The sequence below is a fragment of the Rana temporaria genome, chromosome 1 (assembly GCF_905171775.1).
Source record: "Rana temporaria chromosome 1, aRanTem1.1, whole genome shotgun sequence".
NCBI lineage: Eukaryota > Metazoa > Chordata > Amphibia > Anura > Ranidae > Rana > Rana temporaria.
Window position 1 is genome coordinate 208,774,330 of NC_053489.1, and position 25,609 is coordinate 208,799,938.

The 25,609-nt window shown below is 45.0% G+C and overlaps 1 protein-coding gene and 1 non-coding gene across 2 annotated transcripts in view; both read right to left on the reverse strand.

The window, feature by feature from the left end:
• Window positions 1–3,422: 3,422 nt before the first annotated feature.
• PPM1F (protein phosphatase, Mg2+/Mn2+ dependent 1F) overlaps window positions 3,423–25,609 on the reverse strand; it is a 65,318-nt gene continuing 43,131 nt past the window's right edge. The window contains exons 6-7 of the mRNA XM_040348375.1: window positions 17,924–18,017; window positions 3,423–5,259 (exon numbers count right to left, since the gene is read on the reverse strand). Coding sequence (XP_040204309.1) covers window positions 4,892–5,259; window positions 17,924–18,017 — 462 coding nt within the window. The 3' untranslated portion in view covers window positions 3,423–4,891. The remainder of the gene's footprint in view (window positions 5,260–17,923; window positions 18,018–25,609) is intronic.
• On the reverse strand, window positions 13,822–13,980 carry LOC120925678. The gene has a single exon (XR_005746893.1). It is a non-coding gene; the product is annotated as a U1 spliceosomal RNA (small nuclear RNA).

Below are 25,609 nucleotides of genomic sequence, written 5' to 3' on the forward strand. Positions count from 1 at the left end.
CGTGCTCCTGTGTCCATTGCCGAATGGCAGACTCTGCCCTGCTACCTGCGTCATTGTATTTGATTGACAGCAGTGGGAGCCAATGGCTGCACTGCTATAAAGCTATCCAATTAAGAGCTGGGAACCCATGGAGAGAGCAACGGTTGGGGTGGGCCCACGGAGCGCCCAGCGGACACTGCATAGGATGCATTTAGGTGAAGAAACACAAGGGTTTACAACCCCTTTAAATTGTGTCCATCTTTATGAACAAAACGTTTTTTCTTTAATCTTTTGCATCCGTTTTTCTTTGCTCACTCTACTGCATCCACTAAAGGAATAGGTGCAGACTGAAAATAAGGAAGGAGATTCAGGAAATTCATAGGAATAGCCTCAGACATGTCCTACAGGTAAGGGGTGGCATATGGTAATGTATGACTTTGAAAACAGCTGGCGATCAATTCAAAAACACTGGCATAACACTGGGTAAGTGTAAGTGAGATATACTAAATAAGTAGACAAGTTGGAGGAATAGTGTATCCCTGCGAATATTAATACCCGGGAAATCTGTCCATGAAGAAAGTGATTTTACTGCTGGTGAGGGATCATTTATTTAAACCAATTCCTTTTTTTTTGTCTGGGCATTTATTGCTAGCTGGGAGTAAAAATTGAAAAATGAAGTATGGATCTTTAACAACTTAATCTACATGCAATTAAATACTATTTTTCTCACCAAATGGTCTGCAATATTCTTGCTCCATTTATAGATGCCAACCCCAATTTAAACACACTGTTAAATAGTCACGTCCATGCCATGTTTAAATCCAAACGGCTTTTTATGCAGGCAGCCATTTCATAAATGGCTATAAGCAGAAGGAAATCATAGAAAGGGGTAGGGTATTTAACCACTTGCTAACTGGGTACATATACCCCCCTCGTGCCCAGGCGAAATTTCAGCTTCCAGCACTTCGCTTTAACCGACAATTGCGCAGTCGTGCGACATGGCTCCCAAACAAAATTGCCCCCCCCCCCCCACAAATAGAGCTTTCTTTTGGTTGTATTTGATCACCTCTGCGGTTTTAATTTTTTGCACTATAAACAAAAAGAGCGATAATTATGGGGGGAAAAAAACGCAATATTTTTTACTTTTTGCTATAATAAATATCCAATATAAAAAAAAAAAAAAAAAAAACACGCTCAGTTTAGGCCGATACGTATTCTACATATTTTTGGCAAAAAAAAAAAAAGAAAAAGCGACTGGTTTGCGCAAAAGTTATAGCGCCTACAAAATATTTTTTTTACTAGTAATGGTGGCGATCTGATTTTTATTGGGACTGACATTATGGCGGACACATCGGACACATTTTTGGGACCATTCACATTCATACAGCAATCAGTGCTAATCAGTGCTATACACCAATTACTGTATAAATGTGACTGGCAGGGAAGGGGTTAACACTAGGGGGCGAGGAAGGGGTTAAATGTGTACCCTGCATAGTGTTTCCAACTGTGGGGAGAGGATACTGACTGGGGGAGGTGACCGATCTGTGTCCCCATGTACAAGGGACACAGCATCGGTCTCCTCTCCCTGACAGGACGTAGATCTGTGTGTTTACACACACAGATCCACGTCCTTGTCTGTGTAACCGCCGATCGCGGGTGCCTGGCGGACATCGCAGATGCCAGGCACGTGCATCGGCATCTCAGTGATGCGGCGGGCGCGCGCCCCCCAGTGGCCGGAGGAGCCCAGGACGTCTATAGACGTCGTCCTGGCAATTGAGAGCCACCTTGTGGCCGTCTTTTAACAATAGGCAGGATGCCAAGTGGTTAAAGATGCCATCCATTTCTTTCTGAATAGCAACAGACTAGGCCACCATACCCCCGTGGAACATAACATCTCTATTTCTAAAATTAAAACTAAAAATATTAAAATGAAACAGCCTTAACATGGATAATTGACTTTTTCCTTAACCTCTTGCAGACTTCATAATGCATATATGTGGTGGTGGGAAAAGTGGGCTTTAATGCTTAGCTGCTGCACATATGTGCCTGTGAAAGCCTGAGGTTTGGATCTTAAGAGTACACTTTCAGCACACTGACTGAGCCGTCACCAGCAATTTGTGGCGACGGCTTCTGAACAGGAGCCATTGGGATTTTAGATTGTGTGAAACATGTGAGAGCCAATCAGTGTAGTCACAAGATAGAGAAGCCACACTACCTTCTTGGGCATTAAAGCCCACTTAAATGGCTGCTGGAAGGCGGCATGAAGGGGATAAAGAGAAGTTGAGTTTTGTCCATGCAGGGCAATGTAACAAAACTGAAGAACAACTAATCCCGATACCATGCAGAAGTGTAATTGTGGTGGTGTTAAAGCACTTTTACGTTTGCAGCCATCCCTTAGGTCAGGGGTGTCAAACTGGCGGCCCTCCAGCTGTTTCGAAACTACAAGTCCCATCATGCCTCTGCCTGTGAGAGTCATGCTTGTAACTGTTAGCCTTGCAATGCCTCATGGGACTTGTAGTTTTGCAACAGCTGGAGGGCCGCCAGTTTGACACCACTGCCTTAGGTTATGGTCAAGTGTGGACAACCTAAAAACAGAGAAAACCAAACAAACAAGGGAAGCACAAGCATAGTACAATTAACCTCTTTATTAAATTAAATTGTAAAAAATAAAATAAATGCACTCACATGCTCAAGTAATCAGTGTGCCTTCAAACTTCTACAGTTTAAGACCGCTCAATATGCTGCAAATGAAAGGCTATAAGCATCAGTGCCGAATAGGCGGGAAGATTGTGAAAGGCTCAAGGAGCTGCACCCGTACACAGTGCACTTCTTGAGAAAAGTGTGGCGGGTTGCCCTTAATATAAACACGTTTCAGGGATGTGTTCCCCTGTCTCAAGCATTGAGCCTTTCACAAGTGGGATATTCCAGTTATGGAATAAGAAAGCTTAGGTCAGGCCATCTTGGACTCTGCTGTGGAAATGTAAAGGCACACTGATTATTTGACCATGTGAGTGCAATGATTTCTTACAATTTAAGATGTTTACGGCGCTATGGTTTTGCTTCCCTTTTTTTTTTTTTTTAAGGGCAATGTAACAGGTAGACTTTAGGGCTCATGCACACTGGACATTAGAAGTTTTTAGAGCAGCTATGTTTGGCTGTAGACGTTTTTTCTACAATCAAACTCTCCATGGTGTTATCCTATGTGTCCATGCACAACATAGGCTGTTATCAGCAGTTTAGGGCAGTGGCGTTTTTGAGCAGTAAAAAACAAAAAAAAAAATCTAGTGGGTTTCGAGACGTTTTTCAGCTGTAAAAACACTCTAAGGCTGATAAACGTTGATAAACGCTCAAAAACGCGGCTCACCAGCGTTTTTTGGACATTTTGATCTATTGAAAAAACAAACAAAACAAAACAAAAACGCTATTGCAAAAACGTTAAAAAAAAACACACTTTCAAAAACTCACCGCAAAGCTACTGGTGTTTTTATAACGTTATTTTAATGTCCAGTGTGCATGAGGGATTAAAATTGGTTGTGAACCCACTTTGCAAAAAATAAAAAATCTAACACCTGCAAGACAACAGCATAATGAGCTAGTATGCATAGCATACTACTCATTATGCAATACTCACCTGGGATCGAAGCCCCTGCTGCGGTGCCCGACAGCACCAGCCGGTGACATATCGTCCTCTAGGTACTCCTGGGTATCGCGGCTCCGAAGCTGTGATTGGCCAGAGCCACAATGACGTATGTACCATTGCTTCAGTGCGCACGTGACGATTACATAGGCACATGCAAATACCGGGGATATCACTTAAACCGTTCAGGTTTAGGAGATATCCAAGGTAGCTACAGGCAAGCCTCATTATAGGCTTACCTGAAGCATAAAGTGTATTGTAAGGGGTTCACACCCACTTTAAAGTGGTTGTAAAGGCTTTTATTTCTATTTTTTAAAACAATGATGGTAGGCTTATCCCTGTTCTGTGCAATGGTATTGCACAGAGTGGCTCAGAAGCATCTCAACCTGGGTTGTGTGCATCTTTAAACACACACACACACACACACACACACACACACACCACTCTCTGCTGACAGGATTTGATTGAGGCAGCAGAAGCCAATGGCTTCCGCTGCTGCCTCTGAGCAGAGAGAGAGGAGAGAGCTGCTGCAGACAGGCACTGCGCTAGATCAAGATAAGACTCAGGTAACTTATACAGGGGGAGGGGGGAATGCATTAATGTAAAAATATCTAGCCTTTAGAACCAGTTTATATCCTACTGGTTTGTGCCAGGAATACCTTCACTTTGCACCCTCTGGGAAAAAAATTGCCCTGTGCTAGTACATCCCCACCCCCATATTTTAGCACCTCATGCTACACAGTTTGTGCAGATCTGTTTTAGCTTTACTACAATTTGACCGTAATATGTGTGTAGACGCTCTAGTCAGTAGCAAAGCTAACAAACGATACCATAACAGTGGCAACACAATGTGCTGTCAGATACTTTGATGCAGAAACATTTGACTTAAGGGATTAGAACATAGGATTTCAAACCGTAAAACAATCAGAAACCAATCTAACAATCGAGAAACAAGAGTTTAGGTTGACTGATGGCACAATCATCCCTCAAACTGCATTAAAATGTACACAAAATAGTTTCCTTTTTCTGAACGTACAGTGTTTCCGATATTCCCATCTCTTTGAATGCCTTGGGTATCTCATGAGAAATAATCTGTATTTGACATAGATATTGATGAACTGACCTTAGCTGTGGGTCAAACAGGACTGTTTAAGGATCAGTATGAGATGTGCCCCTCTAGAAGAGTCCAGTAATCTACAGCTTTCCCTTAAAAAATATCCTGAGATTATTACATCTATATGGCCCACAGAATTTCATTAACAGGAAGGGAAAGCATCAGCCTGCATGGTCTGATCCAACCTCTGCCCCACCACCACCAAAATCAAACAATGGTTCTGCCTCCAAACTTGCATGGGCTAGAAAATCTTCCAAGACTTTAGCTGGATCTCGTAGAAAGACCACCATCACTGTGATGTTGTCACTAGAGCCACCCTCTTTTGCTGCAGACACCAGCCTTTCAGCAACATGCTGTCCAACTCCACCATTTTCCTGAAGGTGGTCTAGAACAAGGCTGGGTACCTCAGAAGATGTTACAGCATCAAAAAATCCATCACATGCCAAAACCAGGAAGTCTTCAGTGCCACTGAGAACATGAGTGGTAACATCTCCTTCTCCAGAGACATACGGCTTTTGGTCAATATCACCTGGAAACAGGAATAAACTATTGTTACAAAAGAGCAGCAAATTAAATGGGAGAGTACCCTTCCCCCTTTTTTTCTCCCCATTTCTTTTAATTCATTTTGTTTGTTTATTCTCACTTTAGAATTAAACACATTATTACCAAATTGGTCCTTTAGACCATATATAGAGTTAATGCTATATCTTTAGTCTGAGTTATAACCTAATGTGACGACTTCATGATACAATCATATATTCTTTAAATTCTTGGTTGTATTTTTATTTTGTTATAATATCAAATATGTTGTATTGTATCTTTATACATATAAAATTTCAATAAAAACATTGAAACATAAAAGAGCAGCAACGCGTTGATCCATGTTTTATATATGACTTCTGTAACAGTAGATATCGAGACCGTACGGTTGATTTTAATAAATTATTAATGTGAAAAGTTATACATTTTTACTTGTATATCTGTATTGTGGCACACTCAAAGTCCCAATTTTCCAGCCCCCATTTTTGGAGGTTGGAAAATCATGAAGTCTAATTTCTGTATTTTTTGGGATTATGCCACGAGAGTGATATTTATAGAATGGTTCCACTTTGGAGATATTCGATGACTTCCAAGTAAAATTCCTCCTTCTCAAGCAAGCAAGGATACATGATTTATAGGAACAAAGGGGAGGAACCTGGGTCCCCAAATTCACTCCAAGAAAAGGATTTTACAATCCTACTTTCTTAGCTGCACATTATGGGACACAAGATAATACTCTGAAACAATGGCATGTCCGACTGAGGAGTCTGTAACCGCAAAGAGGCCCACAATGAAAAATTATTGGTTAAACCGAAGCACAAGAAAGTCTACAGCACCAACTGATGAACCTTACCATAAAAAGAGACAAGGTGGAGGTGGGGAGAATGGTTTCCCAAAACAATTAACAAGAACTCACAATGCCGTCAAAAGAAGCAAATAAAAACAGAGAACATATATGGTAGAGGGTAGTCCCTCTACAAATATAGGGATTTTAAATGTGAGGTGTCAATTGTAGTAATAGGGTGAACACACCAAACATTTAAGTTTGCAATTTTACAAAAGAGTTTAATATATGTATAAATAGTTCATAAAAACACGTATTGCATGAAAATAGACCACAAACGTTACAAAAGAGCGATAAAGTATTATGTGCAGGATGGCAACTAGTTTCGCACTCTCGTGCTTCGTCAGGGCCTTGCAACTTAAGCCTTTTTGGATATAGTGGTCTGTGTGTGACAAAGATATGCCGTTAGTACACATACAGTTAATACATAATACCAAACCACATAATAGAACCACGGTAGTTGTGTGCTCACCAATTCTGTCACCGATTGAATAGAACGCAGTCCAAAAGAACCCGGCGGCATAGACGGCAGGGGCGAACCGAACAGTGGCCAGTGGAAGTCCGATCCATTTGGCCATTAGATGCTTGGATATTAAGATAGCTGGAAACCCGAAACGCTCCAATACGGCGTCTGCAATTGTCAAGGTAAATCAGGTAGTATCATGGTATCCTGCATATCACTGTAAATGTATAACATTCACAGCCACATACAGTTGTGCCAAATAGGGTTATTTAGATACATATATTAAGCTACAATGCCTCAAATAAAGAGGAAGGAGAGTAACAATAGTAATGGTACAACCGGGGATAAACATATTGATTAGATTGTCCACATATCGCATAGAGATAACAGGATATGAGGATAAAAGTGATATACTTTATTAATTAGACAAAGATATATAATACCTATCAGAGATTCCTATATGTAGAAAGCCCAAGGTAGAGCAGTGGATATATATATAGTCCTTCTGATATACTGGTAAGCCCTATATATGGATGTATTGTATCAACATAAAGTCCCCCTAGTTAACTATAATACACACACATGTATTCTAGTACTGGAACATAGATCTTTATAATATACATCTACTGTAATGGAATGACCCGGGACAAACAGAGACTTTGTAAGGATGAGGGGTACTCCTGTACCCGCGTCACCAAGGAGTCTTATGTCTAGGGTCACCTTATGTCCGATAGGGCCATAGTGTGACTTAGAAATTATATCCTAAATTACAGGACAGGGGACATCACTGATAGTTCATATTGCAGGATCTTGAGATATTGCAAGTTGTTGGTTAATTGTGACCCAACCAGTCAATAGTGACTCATTTCTATGATTAGCCATGGCTAGTGACATGCTAATTGAGTCTGCTTCTGAAAGACCTCATTGTGTAATGCCTGCAAAGAATATTCTATGACTCATCTCTCTGTGTAGACTGTTAACATATTAAATAAGGCTGGCTCTTGAAAGGCCTTTAATTGTGTGATAACACTGTTTAAAGCCTATTGATGCTCAGAGGTGTGAATACCTTTCTGTCAAGCTGTATGCGGAGACAGAACGTCTGTCTAGGGATGTGGATTGAGAAGAGATCATTGTGTGATGGTGTTTTGCTTGAGTTCTGTTAATGAAGGAACGTGCAGTGATTAGATCATGATCATTATAGCCCGGCGCCGAGATGTCTAGAATGTTTAGCAATTAGCCATCTGAAGGGTGTATTGAAGCCCCCCAGGGTGTGGGTGGAGCGTTTGATTGTTCCTCTGCCTTGAAAACTGTATAAAATCTGAGAATGAACCATTAAATTTGTCTTACATTTGAAACCAGAGAACACGGAGCAAGTCTCGTTATTCTGGGAAATGGGATGCCTGCTGGTTTGTCTGTGTGTCAGATGAGCTGTCGTGGTTGATGGAAGGTCGTAAACGGTGGTGACCATTACATTACTTGTAACAGTCACCACCACTTATGACCTTCCATCAACCACGACAGCTCATCTGACACACAGACAAACCAGCAGGCATCCCATTTCCCAGAATAACGAGACTTGCTCTGTGTTCTCTGGTTTCAAATGTAATACAACTTTAATGGTTCACTCTCAGATTTTATACAGTTTTCAAGGCACAGGAACAATCAAACTCTCCACCCACACCCTTGGGGGGCTTTAATACACCTTCAGATGGCCAATTGCTAAACATTCTAGACATGTTGGCGCCGGCCTATAATTATCATGATCTAATCACTGCACATTCCTTCATTAACAGAACTCAAACAAAACACCATCACACAATGATCTCTTCTTAATCCACATCCCTAGACAGATGTTCTGTCTCCGCATACAGCTTGGCAAGTTCCATTCCACATCTTATATCAATAGAATTCACACAAAGCAGCATCACACAATGAGAGGTCTTTCAGAAGCAGACTCAATTAGCATGTCACTAGCCAGGGCTAATCATATAAATGAGTCACTATTGACTGGTTGGGTCACAATTAACCAACAACTTGCAATATCTCAAGATCCTGCAATATGAACTATCAGTGATGTCCCCTGTCCTGTAATTTAGGATATAATTTCTCAGTCACCCTATGGCCCTATCGGACATAAGGTGACCCTAGACATAAGACTTCTTGGTGACGCCGGTACAGGAGTACCCCTCATCCTTACAAAGTCTCTGTTTGTCCCGGGTCATTCCGTTGCATCTACTATTATACATTTAACTTTGTTGCTATTTGTGTAACTACGTTTCAGGCAGCCTCCCTATATAAGGGACTATATATATCCACTACTCTACCTTGGGCTTTCTACCTATTGGAATCTGATAGGTATTATATATCTTTGTCTAATAAATAAAGTATATCACTTTTATCCTCATATCCCGTTATCTCTATGCGATATGTGGACAATCTAATCAATATGTTTATCCCCGGTTGTACCATTACTATTGTTACTCTCCTTCCTCTTCATTTGAGGCATTGTAGCTTAATATATGTATCTAAATAACCCTATTTGGCACAACTGTATGTGGCTGTGAATGTTATACATTTACAGTGATATATGCAGGATACCATGATACTACCTGATTTACCTTGACAATTGCAGACGCCGTATTGGAGCGTTTCGGATTTCCAGCTATCTTAACATCCACACATCTAACGGCCAAGTGAATCTGGCTTCCACTGGCCACTGTTCAGCTCGCCCCTGCCGTCTATGCCGCCGGGTTCCTTTGGACTGCGTTATATTCAATCAGTGACAGAATTGGTGAGCACACAACTACCATGGTTATTTATTTTGATATTAAAATGTATGATGTATTATAATGTATTAACTGTATGTGTACTAACGGCATATCTTTATGTCACACACAGACCACTATATCCAAAACGGCTTAAGTTGCAAGGCCCTGACGAAGCACGAGAGTGCGAAACTAGTTGCCATCCTGCACATACTTTATCGCTGTTTTGTAACTTTTTTGGTCTATTTTCATGCAATACGTGTTTTTATGAACTATTTATACATATATTAAACTCTTTTGTAAAATTGCAAACTTCGTTGTTTGGTGTGTTCACCCTACCATATATGTTCTCTGTTTTTATTTGATGAACCTTACCCTATGACTGAAGCCGATGTCGGCTGAGCCCTGAACATCAATCTAATAAAACATAACAAATGTATGAACAGAAGACCAAATTGCAACTGTGCAAATCTGAGAAAAGGACGCCAGATAATGAAAAGTACTAAATGATCTAGTGGAGTGCGCTTTAACTGGGAAAGGGGGAACCCTGTCCCTGAGGTCATAAACTTGAATGATAAGCTGATAAATCCACCTAGCAAGAATGGAACGAAAAGTAGGTTGTTCCCTATGGGGACTGTGTTGAAAAACAAAAAAAAGACTTAGAAAAAGGAGATGTAGCTGTAAGATAAAGATGAACAGTGCGCACTAAATCTAGACAATGGGGAGAAAGCTCTGTAGGATACTTAGCAGCAGGACAGAGATGGTAGAAATATGTCATGGTTGATGTAAAAAGAAGAAAACATCTTGGGAAAAAAAAAAGGCACCGGGCCTCGAAACAACGGGTTCTTTACAGGTTAAGGCCACAAACCTAAAAAAAACTCACCAAAAGGCAACCTTGTGAGTAACAATAAATAGAGGAATATTACCAAATAGGTTCAAAAGGCAGTCACTGGAGGAGCCAACAGAACCAGGCTGAGATTCCAAGGAATCACGGGGGAGTTAGGGTTGTCCCGATACCGATACTAGTATCGGTATCGGGACCGATTCCGAGTATTTGCGGGAGTACTCGTACCCCCGATACCGAAATAGAATACTCCCCCCCCCCCACGCCGACGCATCCTGCCGCACCCCCGCTTGGATAATACGGGCGGGGAACATTACAGCATTCATTTGAATAGCTGTAGTCTTTCCCGCCCCGCATAGACACTCCCCCTTGATCGGGTGAACTGTCCAATCCCGAGCAAGGGGGAGTGTCTATACGCAGTGCGGCGCGAATCATTACAGCTACAGGTATTAATCAGTCGGCGGCAGCGGGGATGCGGCGCGATACAGGTAAGGGTGACATGGCTGCATCTGTGGGGGGACATGGCTGCATCTGTGGGGGGACATTTAAAAAAAGTATCGGTATTCAGTATCGGCGAGTACTTGAAAAAAAGTATCGGTACTCGTACTCAGTCCTAAAAAAGTGGTATCGGGACAACCCTAGTACACGAGTAACAATGCAAGTGATGCCCAGTATGAAGGCCTTTAAAGTAGTTAAAGGCAACCGGCCTCTAAAAAGAACTGCAAAGAGGTTTGACCCTTGATGGAATTTAAAATGGCAAAATCTGATACAGACCAGACTGGAGAAGAAACTATTCATTCCATGGAGGGTAGGAATGTCTTTGTCTTGCACCAAGAGAAATATGTTTTTTCCCTAATGATTTCTACTGAAAATGTGAGCGAGTTTAAAAAAAAAAAAAAAAAACACACCACACTCTTCCATATTACAACTTAAACATTTTTCTGTGGGTTTTCTAGACATATAAAAAAGGCACTCGATCAAATTCTAACATTTGTATCGTGAAAGTGTTTTTTGTACAAATACTTACATTTTGAATAAAAATCATTGGGGGGGGGGGGGGGGGAAATGATTAGACTTTGGTAAACTTTGTGAAAAGTTGATTTCCTAGCTTCCAAGGAGTGAAAGTACTTCAGGACCTGTGCTTTAACAGACAAGCTGGTAAAGTAAGCAACTGAGCAGCAGGATTGCAACCCAGCCCTTGGGATTTAAATTTCAAGCCATCTGGGAAAGTCCACAGAGAACTTTAAAAATCTGATGAGGTTCGAACACCATGCCCTCCTGGCCAGTTTGGCGCAATGAAAACCTTCCCAGAGTAAGGAGAATTTCCTGCCTGAGACTAAACTTTCTTAGCTGAGTAAGAGGGTACTCTTTCCTCCCGTAACCTCTTTCAGTTCCAAGGAGAAGTTTCCCTTAAAAAGACTTAAAGCGAATGTGCCACGGGAAAATATTAAAAGCCAGCAGCTACAAATACTGCAGCTGCTGACTTTTAATATTAGGACACTTACCTGTCCTGGAGTCCAGCGCCGATCGCAGCAGAGGACGACCGATCGCTCGTCTCTCTGCTGCTCCCCCCGCCATCCACGCTGAGGGAACCAGGAAGTGAAGTGCTGCGGCTTCACTGCCCGATTCCCTACGGCGCATGCGCGAGTCGCGCCGCGCCCGCCGATTGGCTCCCGCTGTGTGCTGGGAGCCGAGTGTTCCCAGCACACAACGGGGGACAGACGGGATGTGACGGAATGCCCATCTTTTGCCCGTGAATGCCGGGCCGGAAGTGGGTGCAAATACCTGTCTTTAGACAGGTATCTGCACCCCCCTGAAAGGTGTCAAATGTGACACCGGAGGGGGGGGGGGGGTTCCGATCAGCGGGACTCCACTTTAGGGTGGAGAACCGCTTTAACCAGTAAGCGTTGTTTTCAATGTTGCCCAGCAGACCAAGATATTAGTCAAAGAGGCTATAAAACAAAGTGGTGTAGGGCAATAGGCCATACAATAGATGCAAAAAGATCATTTTAGATGGTTTGGGGGCCTTAGACAAATCATAGGTTCAAAACTAACCAAGGTTTGGCAAATGGGATGACAGCCATAGCAGGTAGCAAAGGAGGGACCAACAGGAAAAATAAAAAAATTCCAGGCTTTTGTTTAGAAGGTTCTTAAAAACCTTGACAGGGACAGTCTGGGCTTTGTTAAGGCAAGAAGGGGCCGTGTCCACCACAGGGAGGGTCCCTTTAAACACCTCCACCATAGCGTACAGAATGACAAATGCTAATAGGGGCGGGGGCTGTTTGAGGGTATGAAGCTTATAGTACAGCATGTATTGGAACAGTTTTAATTGTTTGAGCTTTTGAGGGAAGTCAGATGGTCAACCTTCAAAATTGGAGGCGCAGGATTCTCTAGGCATGTGCAAACTGCATCAATAAAGTACCTGAAATGCTAATGTTTAACCTGGGAGTGAGCACAGGGTAATGAACCTACAAAAAGAAAAAAAAAAAAAAAAAAAAAAAGGTACAAAATCATCCATTAAGCATAGCAAATTCTTCCTGGTCCTCAGCTGCAGATATATATATATTTTTTTTTGAAAAGCCTATGGCGTGTGAACACACCCAAAAAACTCCACCCGGTGCAGAAAAAATGTGCACACACATAAAGAGTGTTCACAAAAACGTGCAGACGGGTGCAACGTCAAGTGGTCCTCCTGTGAAGAGGGACCCAAACCCTGATCCCCCGGGGCGTTAGGCTCCAGACGGGGACTGAGGTACTGTGGTCCGAGCAACCGAAGCCGACACGGACCCAACTTCCTCGGAGGGACTGCCGAAACAGAACCCTCCCAGTACTAGGTGGGGCTCCCCCGAAGGGAGACCCCATGAGAGCAAGCGAACTAAGCCAGAAGGCCATGTCCACCCACTCCCAAGACGTTCAGGGCTGGCCCGAGGACCCGCACCCTACTAATCACACAGTGACAAAACGTGCACAACAAAAAAAGACAAAAAAGTGACAAACACAGGCTTAAATAAAATAAAGTGGGGGAAGGGATAGTGGAGAGGAGAGTGAAAGAAGTGGCCATTGTGGTGAAACAATGACCAGGCCCTCCGGCCAGGAATAAAAAATTCCTCCGGTCCTAGCCAAAAGGCCCGGCCCAGGAGGCAGGTGCTAAAAAAAAGCGTGTATCTGGTGCAGTGACCGTGGTATCTTAAATCAAAGTGTCCCTCACACACAGTGATCTTCAGATACCCCTGGACTGCCACTCCAGGGGCACATGCACCATAGGCTTTTCGTTCCATATCCGACCCCCCGACCGGCCAGTGCAGCCCTCCACCCCTGCCAGCTAACCCAGCGGATTTACATGGTTCTGCCCTGTCCTACCACAGGGCATTACCAGCTCCTCCCACCGGATAGCACTTACACCAGCCAGCCAGAAGGCCAGACTAGAACTCGGCAAAAAGACCGAGACCAAGCGCAGTACCCATCCTCACCAGGAGCACCCTTCCAGATGGCTCAGACTCAACCATGGGCCGGCCCCCAGTATTCTATCGGGCAGCACAGCGTAGTCCCTGCTGAAACCATCCTTCCAGGTGCAATGACGTCATTGGATTGCATCCACCCTCCCCATGTAGGAGGTGCTTCAGCGCTCCGCTGACAACTGATAAGGACAGATACCACACCCAGTCCCAGCCAAAAGGCCGAGAAGCGGCAGGGAAGACAACCACGATCAGCACGGCCTAGAGTGTGCAATAGCCGTGCCTCGCCCTGGGAGAACCACCTTCATGATCATGGTGTCTCCCCTGCCAGGTAAGTATACAAACTATGGAGGACGTCCAGGGCCGGTGCAAGGATTTTTGACACCCTAGGCGAAACCTAATTTTTCCGCCCCCCCTTGGCTCCACTACTGACTCCATTCCCTTTGCCCTGGCTATGTATACCCCACATTTTTAACCACTTCCCGACGGACTATATACGGCCGCAGGGTGGTTCTACTTCTCTGGGGCGCCGTAATTTTACGTCCTCCCCTTTGCTTGTTTCCCGAGTGCGCAGCGGGGAACTTCTGTGCTGGCCGTGTCCCTTGGACACACCCAATCACAGATCGCCGTGAACGGCCAATAGGAGTGGCCGTTTGCTAGGCGATCTGTGCGGCCAATGAGAGATGATCTCATATGTTTACATATGAGATCATTTCTCATTGCCGGCTCTCACAGACAGCGGTGCTGTCAGGGAGAGAGGAGACGGATCTGTGTCTCTTGTACATAGAGACACAGATCGGTCACCTCCCCCAGTCACCCCCCTTCCCCCACACAGTTATAACACTATATAGGGAATACATTTAACCCCTTCCTCACCCCCTAGTGTTAACCCCTTCCCTGCCGGTCACACTTATACAGTAATTGGTGAATATTTATAGCACTGATCGCAGTATAAATGTGAATGGCGCCAAAAATGTGTCAAAAGTGTCCGCCATAATGTCGCAGTCGCAATAAAAAAAATCGCAGATCGCCGCCATTACTAGTAAAAAAAAAAATAATAAAAAATAATAATTCTGTCCCTTATTTTGTAGGCGCTATAACTTTTGCGTTTTTTTTTTTTTTTTTTTACTAAACATATGTAGAATACGTATCGGCCTAGACTGAGGATAAAAAAAAAAAATTGAGCTATTTATTATAGGAACAAGTAACACATTTTTTTTTTTTCAAAATTGACGCTCTATTTTTGTTTATAGCGCAAAAAATAAAAACCGCAGAGCTGATCAAATACCACCAAAAGAAAGCTCTAATTTGTGGGGAAAAAAGGACGTCAATTTTGTTTGGGAGCCACAATGCACGACCGCGCAATTGTCAGTTAAAGCGACGCAGTGCCGAATCGCAAAAAGTCCTCTGGGCAGGAAGGGGGTTTAAGTGCCCAGTAAGGAAGTGGTTAATGACTGCTACTATTTCGCATGCAACACTTTGGCAGACTAGCTAATTGTGGAAAGTCTCACCTGTGCCAATCAAATAGTCTGACCTGTGCCCATCAAATACAGTCTCACCTGTGCCCATCAAATACAGTCTCACCTGTGCCCATCAAATACAGCCTCACCTGTGCCCATCAAATACAGCCTCACCTGTGCCCATTAATGCCGCTTCACCTGTGCCCAAACGCAGTCTCACCTGTGCCCATTAATGCCGCTTCACCTGTGCCCAAACGCAGTCTCACCTGTGCCCATTAATGCTGCTTCACCTGTGTCCAAATGCAGTCTCACCTGTGCCCATTAATGCCGCTTCACCTGTGCCCATCAAATAGTTTCACCTGTGCCCATCAAATACAGTCTCAGCTGTGCCCATCAATGCCGCTTCACCACTGCCAATCAATGCAGCCTCACGGGGGGCGGCATTGGTACATACTTGGCACTTTGGCAGATCAGTCATCAGTGAATATAAATACATATAATACACACAAGAGATTTGCCAATTGCATTTCAATAACAATATATACACAATCTTGTGATTATCTAAGAAAGGAACAGTTTTTACTGAATACACATCAGGTGATGTCTTGCTCTCAGAAAACTTGTATCCCACATGAGTGCTTGCTGTCTGCCTGTTCCTTGCTCACACCAATCCTAAATTCTGCTGTATATGCCTGTACCTGCCTCTGTCCGTGCCTCTTCTAGGCTCCAGCAGGCCCCAAGCCTGGAGAGCCACTGCCAGACGCCATGCTACAAGATTGTCCCAGGATTTACTCCCCTCCACTCCAGTGTGATACAGCCAGTCCAGGAGAGCGTCCTGGGGGGGAGAGGGGGGGGTAGACGCTGGACACACACACACATGTCAGAGCAGAGAGCAGAGAGGGGAGGGGAGGGGGGGCTGGGTGGGGTGCTGGACACAGTACAATGTCAGAATGATCTCCGTTCTGAGTCAGAGGCTCAGAGTGCAGAGCGAAGAGCCGGCTGGGTGAATCCACTGCGAAAATGTCAGAGGTGGAGAGCGGCAGGGGAGGTGTTCTGCACAGTGGACACACACGATGTCAGAGTGGAGATCGGGGGTGGGGGCGCTGCCCTGCTTCACACATGCCAGAAGCTCAGAGCGGCTGCCTGGTGCATAGTATTATTGGAACTGCAAGCTCTGTCTACAGTGGCCGGGCGCTCTAGGCGGCAGTGCGCTCCAAGCGGCTGCCTAGTCCGCCTAGTGGTAGCGCCGGCCCTGAGGACGTCTTCTGTTACTGTAATCTCACTATGTCTCACGAGAATGCAGTAACAGAAAACCAGTGAATTTACATATATACAGTGGGCTAGATTCAGAGAGAATTTACGCCGGCGTAAGTCGTTCACTCCTCGAAAGGAGAAATGAGCTACATGATTCATATACAGGCACTCAGCCGGGCCTTTTGGCTAGGACCGGAGGAATTTTTTACTCCTGGCCGGAGGGCCTGATCATTGTTGAACACAATGACCACTTCTTTCACTCAGCTGCAGATATATGGGAGATAGACCCTGGAGAAGAGGTTGTACACAAACACTTGCAGCCTCTGTGTACTGAGTCAGCAATCATAACTGACCCTTAACCCACACGTGGAGAGGACGTGGTGTCTTGTGCAGGCTGGCGAGACTGAGAAAAGGTGCGAACATACCAAAGGGACTGGTGCCACAATGCATACCCACTAGTAAAAGCTACATGCAACATCATTTGAAAAGTGTCGCAGACATGCACTGCCATGTACTCCAGTGTGCAGGTAAACGACTAAAGTGTCGTAGGCACAAGCTCCAAGTTTAAACCCCATAATGTTGCACCACATGCCTAGGTAGGTACCAAATGCAGAGAGCTGCATCTTTTCCATGAAGGGGCCCAGGTACAATCCCTAGGGCAAAAAAAAATAAGAGCCCCAGTGGCTCTGCAACAACTGAGGTATCTTGCTAGAAGTAAAAAAAGTCTTGAAAAAGGAAAAGCTCAGCAGAAAAGAGGTTCTCAAAAAGTTTATATGAGCTTTTACTGAATGGGTAAATGTCCAAGCAATATTACCCCTCTTAACTTGGCATTGTTCTTCTAAAGAAAATAAAAATACTGGATAAGGTACTCTTTTCTAAATCCACTGTGCATGTCCCTCAGCAGCCAGTGCCATTCCAAGGTGAAGGGAATTGTAATCCAGCAGTGCAGTTGTGCTTGTGCCTGCAAGTCCCATTGCACTGACGTCATCAATTCTTGTATTAGGACACAGCTGCTGGACAGCCAATAGGAAGCGTCCATATTTTCCAGACAGTGAGGTAAATACCTGGAAAGGTTCCTCCTCTGTACAGAAGAGAGGTTCTGGGAGCGCAATGTCACGTCGCCACTGATCTGCATAAATCAAAAGGAGGTGGTGTGTGGGGATGGAGAAGCAACCCAGAAGAGGAGTGGTAAACACTGTTTAAGATGCCCTAAAGGATAAATGCAATTATCTTTTCTGTCCCCATTTCCCCAACATACACTAGCTCACAATCCCTTCCTCAGAAGCATAATCGCTTCATGCATAAAGACTGCAGCCTCCAGTGTTCGTTTACATATTGTGCAAGTCTTTTTGCGCAGTGTGTCAGTTGTGCCTGCACAGTAGATGCCCATAGATTTCTACTTGACTGTCCATCTGTAGTAAAAAGGTACAGGAAAAACACATGCATGTGTAGGCTTTGCAACACTGTTCTTTCACTAGAGCATACTCTGTAGCTTGCAGATAATTTCATTATGTCAAAATGAAAACACAAAAAAAGAAAAAAATGCACAATTGTAACAATGTACTTACCAATAGCTCTGGATACAGCAAGGGTACCATTGACCCGCCAGCACCCCATATAAGTAACACAGCCACCAAGAGCTTCTATTCTTTCACGTTCATCCTATGAAAATCGAAAAAAAAAAAAAATATGACATGTACACTTGCATGTATAAAAAGTGGTAAAAGTTTATTGCAATGGCAAGATTTTTAGAAGGCCACAGTTTTTACAACCTCAAACTTCTTTCAATCTATGAACAATTTCTTTTACCCAGTCAGCTAGTTAAAAATAGGATTTTTATAACAGCTTACCTGTAAAAATCCTTTTCTTGGAGTACATCACGGGACACAGAGAAGCATAGTAATTACTATGTGGGTTATAGAGTCTACCTTCAGGTGATGGACACTGGCACGCCTCCAAGGCAGGAAGTTCCCTCCACTATATAACCCCCGCCCATACCAGGAGTACCTCAGTTTTGTAGCAAAGCAATAAGTGTCCCAAAATCCCCATCAAGAGGGGCGGAAGCTCTGTGTCCTGTGATGTACTCCAAGAAAAGGATTTTACAGGTAAGCTGTTATAAAAATCCTATTTTCTTTCTCGTACATCACGGGACACAGAAGCATAGTAATTACTATGTGGGACGTCCCAAAGCAATGCTAATGAGGGGAGGGAGACACCAAAGCCCGCCGGGCGCCATCATAAGTGAGGAATCAAACTGCAGGCTGCAGCACACTGCGCCCAAAGGCGCCTTCCTCACTCTTTTGTATATCCAATTGGTACAATTTGGTGAAAGTGTGGACTGACGACCAGGTCGCGGCCTTGCAGACCTGAGTCATGGAGGCATGATGATGCACTGCCCAGGAAGTGCCAACCGCTCTAGTGGAGTGCGCTTTAATCTTAAGCAGAGGAATCTTTCCTTTCAAGCCATAGGCTTGAGTAATGACCTGTCCAATCCATTTAGAAATAGTGGATTTAGACGCTGCCTGTCCGCTTCCAGGACCATCTGGCAGAACGAATAAGATGTCAGATTTCCGAATCTTAGCAGTAGCTTTAAGATTTTTTACTGCTCTCAGTACATCGAGTATGCAACGATCTGTTGCAGAACTAGGTTCTGGAAAACAAGGAAGAACCAGATCTTGGTTCAGATGAAAGTTTGAAACTACCTTAGCCACTAGAGTACCGGGCCATCGTCAAATGACGGCTCCACGGTGACTCTGAAAACTCAACAGGACGTCTATTGACGTCCTGTATTCCTCCGGCCACTGGGGGGCGCGCGCCCGGCGCGTCCCCGAGATGCCGATGCGCGTGCCTGGCGGTCGCGATGTCCGCCAGGTACCAGCGATCGGTAACGAAAGAGCAGTGACGTGGAGCTCTGTGTGTAAACACAGAGCTCCACGTCCTGTCAGGGGACAGAGGAGACCGATCTGTGTCTCTTGTACATAGGGACACAGATCGGTCACCTCCCCCAGTCACCCCCCTTCCCCCACAGTTAGAACACAATACAGGTATACATATTAACCCCTCCCTCACCCCCTAGTGTTAACCCCTTGAATGCCAGTCACATTTATACAGTAATTAGTGCATATTTATCGCATTAATCGCTGTATAAATGTGAATGGCGCCAAAAACGTGTCAAAAGTGTCCGATGTGTTCGCCGCAATGTCACGGTGACAGTAAAAAAAAAAAAAAAACGCAAATCGCCGCCAATACTAGTAAAAAAATTAATAAAATAAAAATGCCATAAATCTATCACCTATTTTGTAAACGCTCTAACTTTTGCGCAAACCAATCAATATATGATCATTGCGATTTTTTTTACCAAAAATATGTAGAAGAATACGTATCGGCCTAAACTGAGGGAAAAAAAAGTTTTTTTAAAAAAAATTGTGATATTTATTAAAAAAGTAAAAAATAGTGTTTTTTTTTAAATTGTCACTCTTCTTTTGTTTATAGCGCAAAAAATAAAAACCGCAGAGGTGATCAAATACCACCAAAAGAAAGCTCTATTTGTGGGAACAAAATGATAAAAAAAATTGTTTGGGTACAGTGTAGCACGACCGCGCAATTATCATTCAAAGTGCGACAGTGCTGAAAGCTGAAAATTGGCTTGGGCAGGAAGGTGCGCAAGTGCCCGGTATGGAAGTGGTTAGGGAGGAAGGCCAGATGAGGCCGTAGGACTACCCTGTCCTTGTAAAGAATTAGGTATGGCTCTTTACATGAAAGAGCCGCCTACTCCGATACCCTCCTAGCAGAGGCTATGGCTACCAAGAACACCATCTTCCTGGTCAAGAAGACCAAGGGAATGTGAGCCAGAGGCTCAAAAGGTTGCTTCTGTAGGGCAGAGAGAACCAGATTCAGGTCCCACGGGGACAAGGGGGTTTTAATACGAATCACCCCCTGTAAGAAGGTTTTAACCAGAGAATGTGTAGCCAGTGGCCTTTGAAAAAATATTAATAAGGCAGAGACCTGGCCCTTGATGGTGCTCAAGGCTAATCTCATATCTGCCCCCAACTGCAGAAACTCCAGTATTCTGCCAATGAGGTACCTGCAAAGATGCCACCTTTTGGCTTCGCACCAGGCCACATATGCCTTTCAAATTCTGTAATAACTAAGCCTAGAAGCTGGCTTTCTGGCATTAGTGTAGACACTACAGAATTAGAGAGACCCCTCCTCTTTAGGATATGGGTTTCAATAGCCAGACCGTAAAATTTAGAGACTGAAAGGAAGGGTGGAATATTGGCCCCTGTGAGAGCAGGACTGGACGGAGTGGAAGGATCCATGGATGTTCTATTGACATCTTTACAATCTCTGCGTACCAAGTTCTTCTGGGCCAAGCTTGAGCGACCAGAATCACTGGTTTTCCTTCCGACTTTATCCTGCGAAGGAGGCAGGGTAACATTTGCAGCGGAGGAAACGCATAAATTAGGGAGAACCGATCCCACAGAAACACCAGCGCATCCGTTCCGTAAGCGAGCGGATTTCTTGTTCGGGACAGAAAAATTGTCCACCTTCGCATTGAACCTCGATGCAAAGAGATCCACATCTGGTGTTCCCCACCTCTGACAAATGCCTGTCTGGGTGAAGAGCCCACTCCCCTGGGAGCAGCTGCTGGCGACTTAAGAAGCCCGCCTGCCAATTGTCTATTCCCAGAATGGAAATCGCTGATATGCACAGGACATGCTTTTCTGCCCAAATCAGGATCTGATCCACCTCTTTTTTGGGCTGCATGACTCCTCGTGCCACTCTGGTGATTTATATATGCGACAGCTGTGGCATTGTCGGATTGAATCCTGATTGGGAACCCCCGTAATCTGTCCATACTGATAGAGATTCGGGCAGCTCGTCTAGTTTTAACAGGTTGATGGGTAGAGATTTATCAGAGACCGACAACTCTCCCTGGAGAGATAGCTCCTCCAGGACTGCACCCCAGCCTAGCAGACTGGCATCTGTAGTCACAACCCGCCAAGATATTGGAACCAAGGACTTCCCTTTTAGCAAATTCTGGGGAACCAGCCACCAGCAAAGGCTCTGCCGAACTGTAGGGGAGAGCAACATAGGGAAGTCTAAGGCCGGGTACACACGGACAAACATGTATGGTGAAAGCGGTCCGTCGGACCGTTTTCACCATACATGTCTGCCAGAGGGCTTCTGTACGATGGTTGTACACACCATCGTACAGAAGTCCGCGCGTAAACAATACGCGGGGCGTGTCCGCGGTGTCGCCGCGTCGATGACGCGGTGTCGCCGCGACAATGACGCGGCGACGTGGGCGGCCCGCCTTTAAAATGCTTCCACGCATGCGTCGAAGTCATTCGACGCATGCGAGGGACGGCGGGCGCCTGGACATGTACGGTAGGTCTGTACTGACGACCGTACATGTCCGAGCGGGCTGAATTCCAGCGGGCTGTTTTAAAACAAGTCCAGGAATATTTGTCTGCTGGGAAAAGGCCCGGCGGGCAAATGTTTGCTGGAATTCGGCCCGCTCGCGCCCACACACGACCAAACATGTCTGCTGAAACTGGCCTGCGGGCCAGTTTCAGCAGACATGTTTGGTCGTGAGTATGGGGCCTAAGGCTTGGGCTTTCTTGTAAATATGAGATCCGAGGTCTTTTTGACCCCCAGATCTCATATTTAAGAGGACCCGTCATGCTTTTTTCTATTACAAGGGATGTTTACATTCCTTGTAATAGGAATAAAAGTGATCCATTTTTTTTTCCAGTGTAAAAATTTATAAAATAAATAAAAATAAATAAGAAAACCAAAATACGCGAGTAGCGCCCGCATATGAAAACGGTGATCAAACCACACAAGAGCGGTATTGCCACGATCGTTAGAGCGAGAGCAATAATTCTAGCCCTAGACCTCCTCTGTAGCTCAAGAGATGCAACTTATAGAATTTTTAAAACGTTGCCTATGGAGATTTTTAAGTTTGACGCCATTCCACGAGTGGGTGCAATTTTGAAGCGTGACATGTTGGGTATCATTTTACTCTGCGTAACATTAACTTTCACAATATATAAAAAAATTGTGCCAACTTTACTTTTGTCTTATTTTTTTAATTAAAAAAAAGTGATTTTTTTTCCAAAAAAAGTGCGCAAATACGGTGTGACAAAGTATTGGAATGACCGCCATTTAATTCTCTAGGGTGTTAGAAAAATATATATAATGTTTTGGGGTTTTAAGTAATTTTCTAGCAAACAAAAAAACAGTTTTAGTCTTGTAAACGGCAAATCTGAGAAACAGCCAAGGTCCTTAAGTGGTTAAAGAATCGACCTTCATTTGAGGCAAAGATATCTTTCTCTGATCTGTGTCTATGAGCAGACCTAAATATTCCAGCCTCTTCACAGGAACTAAGGCTGACATGTCCAGGTTGAGAATCCAACCCATGGACTCCAGGTATCTCACAGTTCTGCGTATTGCTTGATTCAGATCCGTAATTGAGCGATCTACCAGCAACAGATCGTCCAGATAGGCTACTATAGATATGCCGTGAGACCCTAGATTGGCCAACAGGGGGGCCAGCACCTTCGTGAACACCCGAGGTGCCGTGGCTAGCCCGAAGGGTAAAGCCACAAACTGGAAATGGCGCCGATTTATCGAAGCGTAACAGCTTCTGATGGCCGAGAAAGATAGGTATGTGTAGGTATGCGTCCTTGATATCTATGGACCCCAATAGTACCGCTCCCCGCAGGTAGGCGGTCACTGACTGAATTGATTTCATCCTAAAGGATCGGACACCTTAGAAACTGGTTTAGGGCCTTGAGATCCAGAATGGGTCTTACATCTCCGTTTGGCTTGGGGACAGTAAAAGGTTTTGAATAGAAACCCAAACCTTGCTCTTCCACCGGTAGTTCTATAATCACCCCTTGGGGGTTGATGGGTAGAGAAGAGCAGATGATCCAAGGCAAACGCTAGAGACCTTCTTTTTCCCGGGTCTTTCGGGACGCTTGAGACCAAGAAGCGGGGTGGAGGAAATTCGCGCAACTCCAGCCTGTAACCCTCGGAGACCATAGAGGGGACCCAATTGTCTTGGAACCTCCCTTGCCAAGCTTCCGCAAACAGCTGAAGTCTTCCCCCGCACCCGACTGAGTGGGGGTGAACCTTCATAATGCCGACTTAGATGCCGGCTTACGGTTCCAAGGTTTTTTGGCCGCATTAAACCGTCCGGGAGGCCATAGAAACTGCCTGGTGGTGGAAGTGCTAGGAAAAGGAGAGGAAGACTTTTTAAAGGAGGTGGTACCCCTAAACCTTTTCTTCACTGGTAAAAGTGTGCTTTTGCCACTGGAAATTTTCTGAATATATCTATCCAGATCTTCCCGAAATAAACGTTCCCCGTGGAAAGGAAACCCTGCCAGTAGCTTCTTACAAGGGGTTTCAGCTGACCAGTTATTCAAACAGAGTAATCTGCGCATAAGAACTAAAGAGTGTGAGACGGGAGGACTGTTGTATGGAGTCCTTGATAGCATCCATCTCAAAGCATAATGCCTTTGAAAGTCAGCCAATTCCCAAGCCCGTTGAGCCGGGCTATCCTTCAAGACCACCTTTAACTGGTCTTTTAAGGCTTGGCAAATACCAATAGCCGCTACTGCAGGTTGGGCTACCCCTTTGGCTGTAGTGAATGAGGATTTCAACAGCGTCTCTAATCTCGTCTGTTGGGTCTTTGAACGTTGTCCACCGGACAGGTCAAGTCTTGTTTACGCAGGATATAGACGCTTCCACCGTGGGGACACCCCACTTCTTAGTGAACTTCTCCTCTATGGGGTATAAAACCGGAATTTTTTTTAGGAGGAAGAAAAAAATCTATCCGGATGTTCCCAATCCTTATAGATCAGACCTTCCAGCAGAGGATGAGCTGGGAAGGAATAGTTAGCTTGAGGAGCTTTTAAAGAGCCTAAGGAAGAGACTGAACTCGATGCTGGCTCTAAAAGAGGCAACTTGAAGGCCGAGCGGACCATCTCAGTGAGGGACTGCACTAACAGTCTTTCGGAAACTGAGACGCCGAAAAATAGTTCCCCCAGGGTAGAATCCTCAGAGTTCGAGACCTCTGACCGACCCTCTGCCTGATCCCCCGAGGGTAAATCAACCTCTTCTGAGGATAGTTGTTCCGCCATGAGGAACTCTGCAGAGGGAGAGGGGAGCCTTGTGCGTTTTTCTCTTGAGAGAGAGAGAGAGAGAGGACGCAATCAAGGTCGCCAATCTTTGCTCCAGTCCACCCATAGCTGAGGCCAGAGCCTCCTGTGTTACACAAAACTGGAGCAGGCGGGACAAGGGCAGATGAGGCACCTGGCAGCCCTGATGGTTCACCCTGGGCCTCCTCTAATTGATCAGGAGAGGAAATAGCCAAAAGGAGCATGCCTGAGATCCTCAGAGCCTGATGGAGACCCTTAGATTTTTTTTTTTTTGTACTTCTAGTCCCTGAGCCTTTAGCCAGAATAAAGCCAAGGTACTCACAAAAGTTGCATCCACTTGCGGACCTATAGACCAGCACTTGACGCTGCCATTTGATGGTCAGCAAGATGCAGAGCCCACTATGCACCTTAAGCAAATGTCACTGTCCACCATCCAGTAGTAATAATACTGAAAACTTGTGCACAAATACTCTGTGTCCACCATCAGCCAGGATGGGTGAGGTGCACTCAGCTTTAATGGACTAGGTGCAAGTCACCTGACCAGCTCTGTTTGCAATCTCTAGCTTCATAGAGAACAGCTGAGATAGACCTCTTGCGCGCATGCGCGCCGCCTGCACGTGCATCACGAGGCTGCGCGTGCATCACGAGGCTGCGCACGCATCTGAAGCCCCATGCACGCCACGCACATGCGTGCGCACTAGACGTAGGCGCATAAATTCCACAATTGCGCGCGCCTATGACACGCACTAAGCGCGTGTGCATGGGACGCTGACGCACCCGAGGTTTGGAGCTACCGCAGCTACCATGTGAGAACCAGGTAAGACCATTTGTAGCCAAAACTTTTGGACAACTTTTCCCTACCATTACCTGCACAGGAGGGGCTAAACGACTGAGCATAGACACCCCTCCTCCCCACAGTATTACCAGGACAAGTGATAGGAGAGGCACAGACAGGCAGCTTAGGCAAGCACAATGGCTCAAAAAAGAAGGAAACTTTCAGAACCAAGTTCTGAAAGCACCTTCACTTACCTGATCCAACGCCGCAGGACTCTGCACACAGACAGCCCAATCTTTGCCCATCACGGA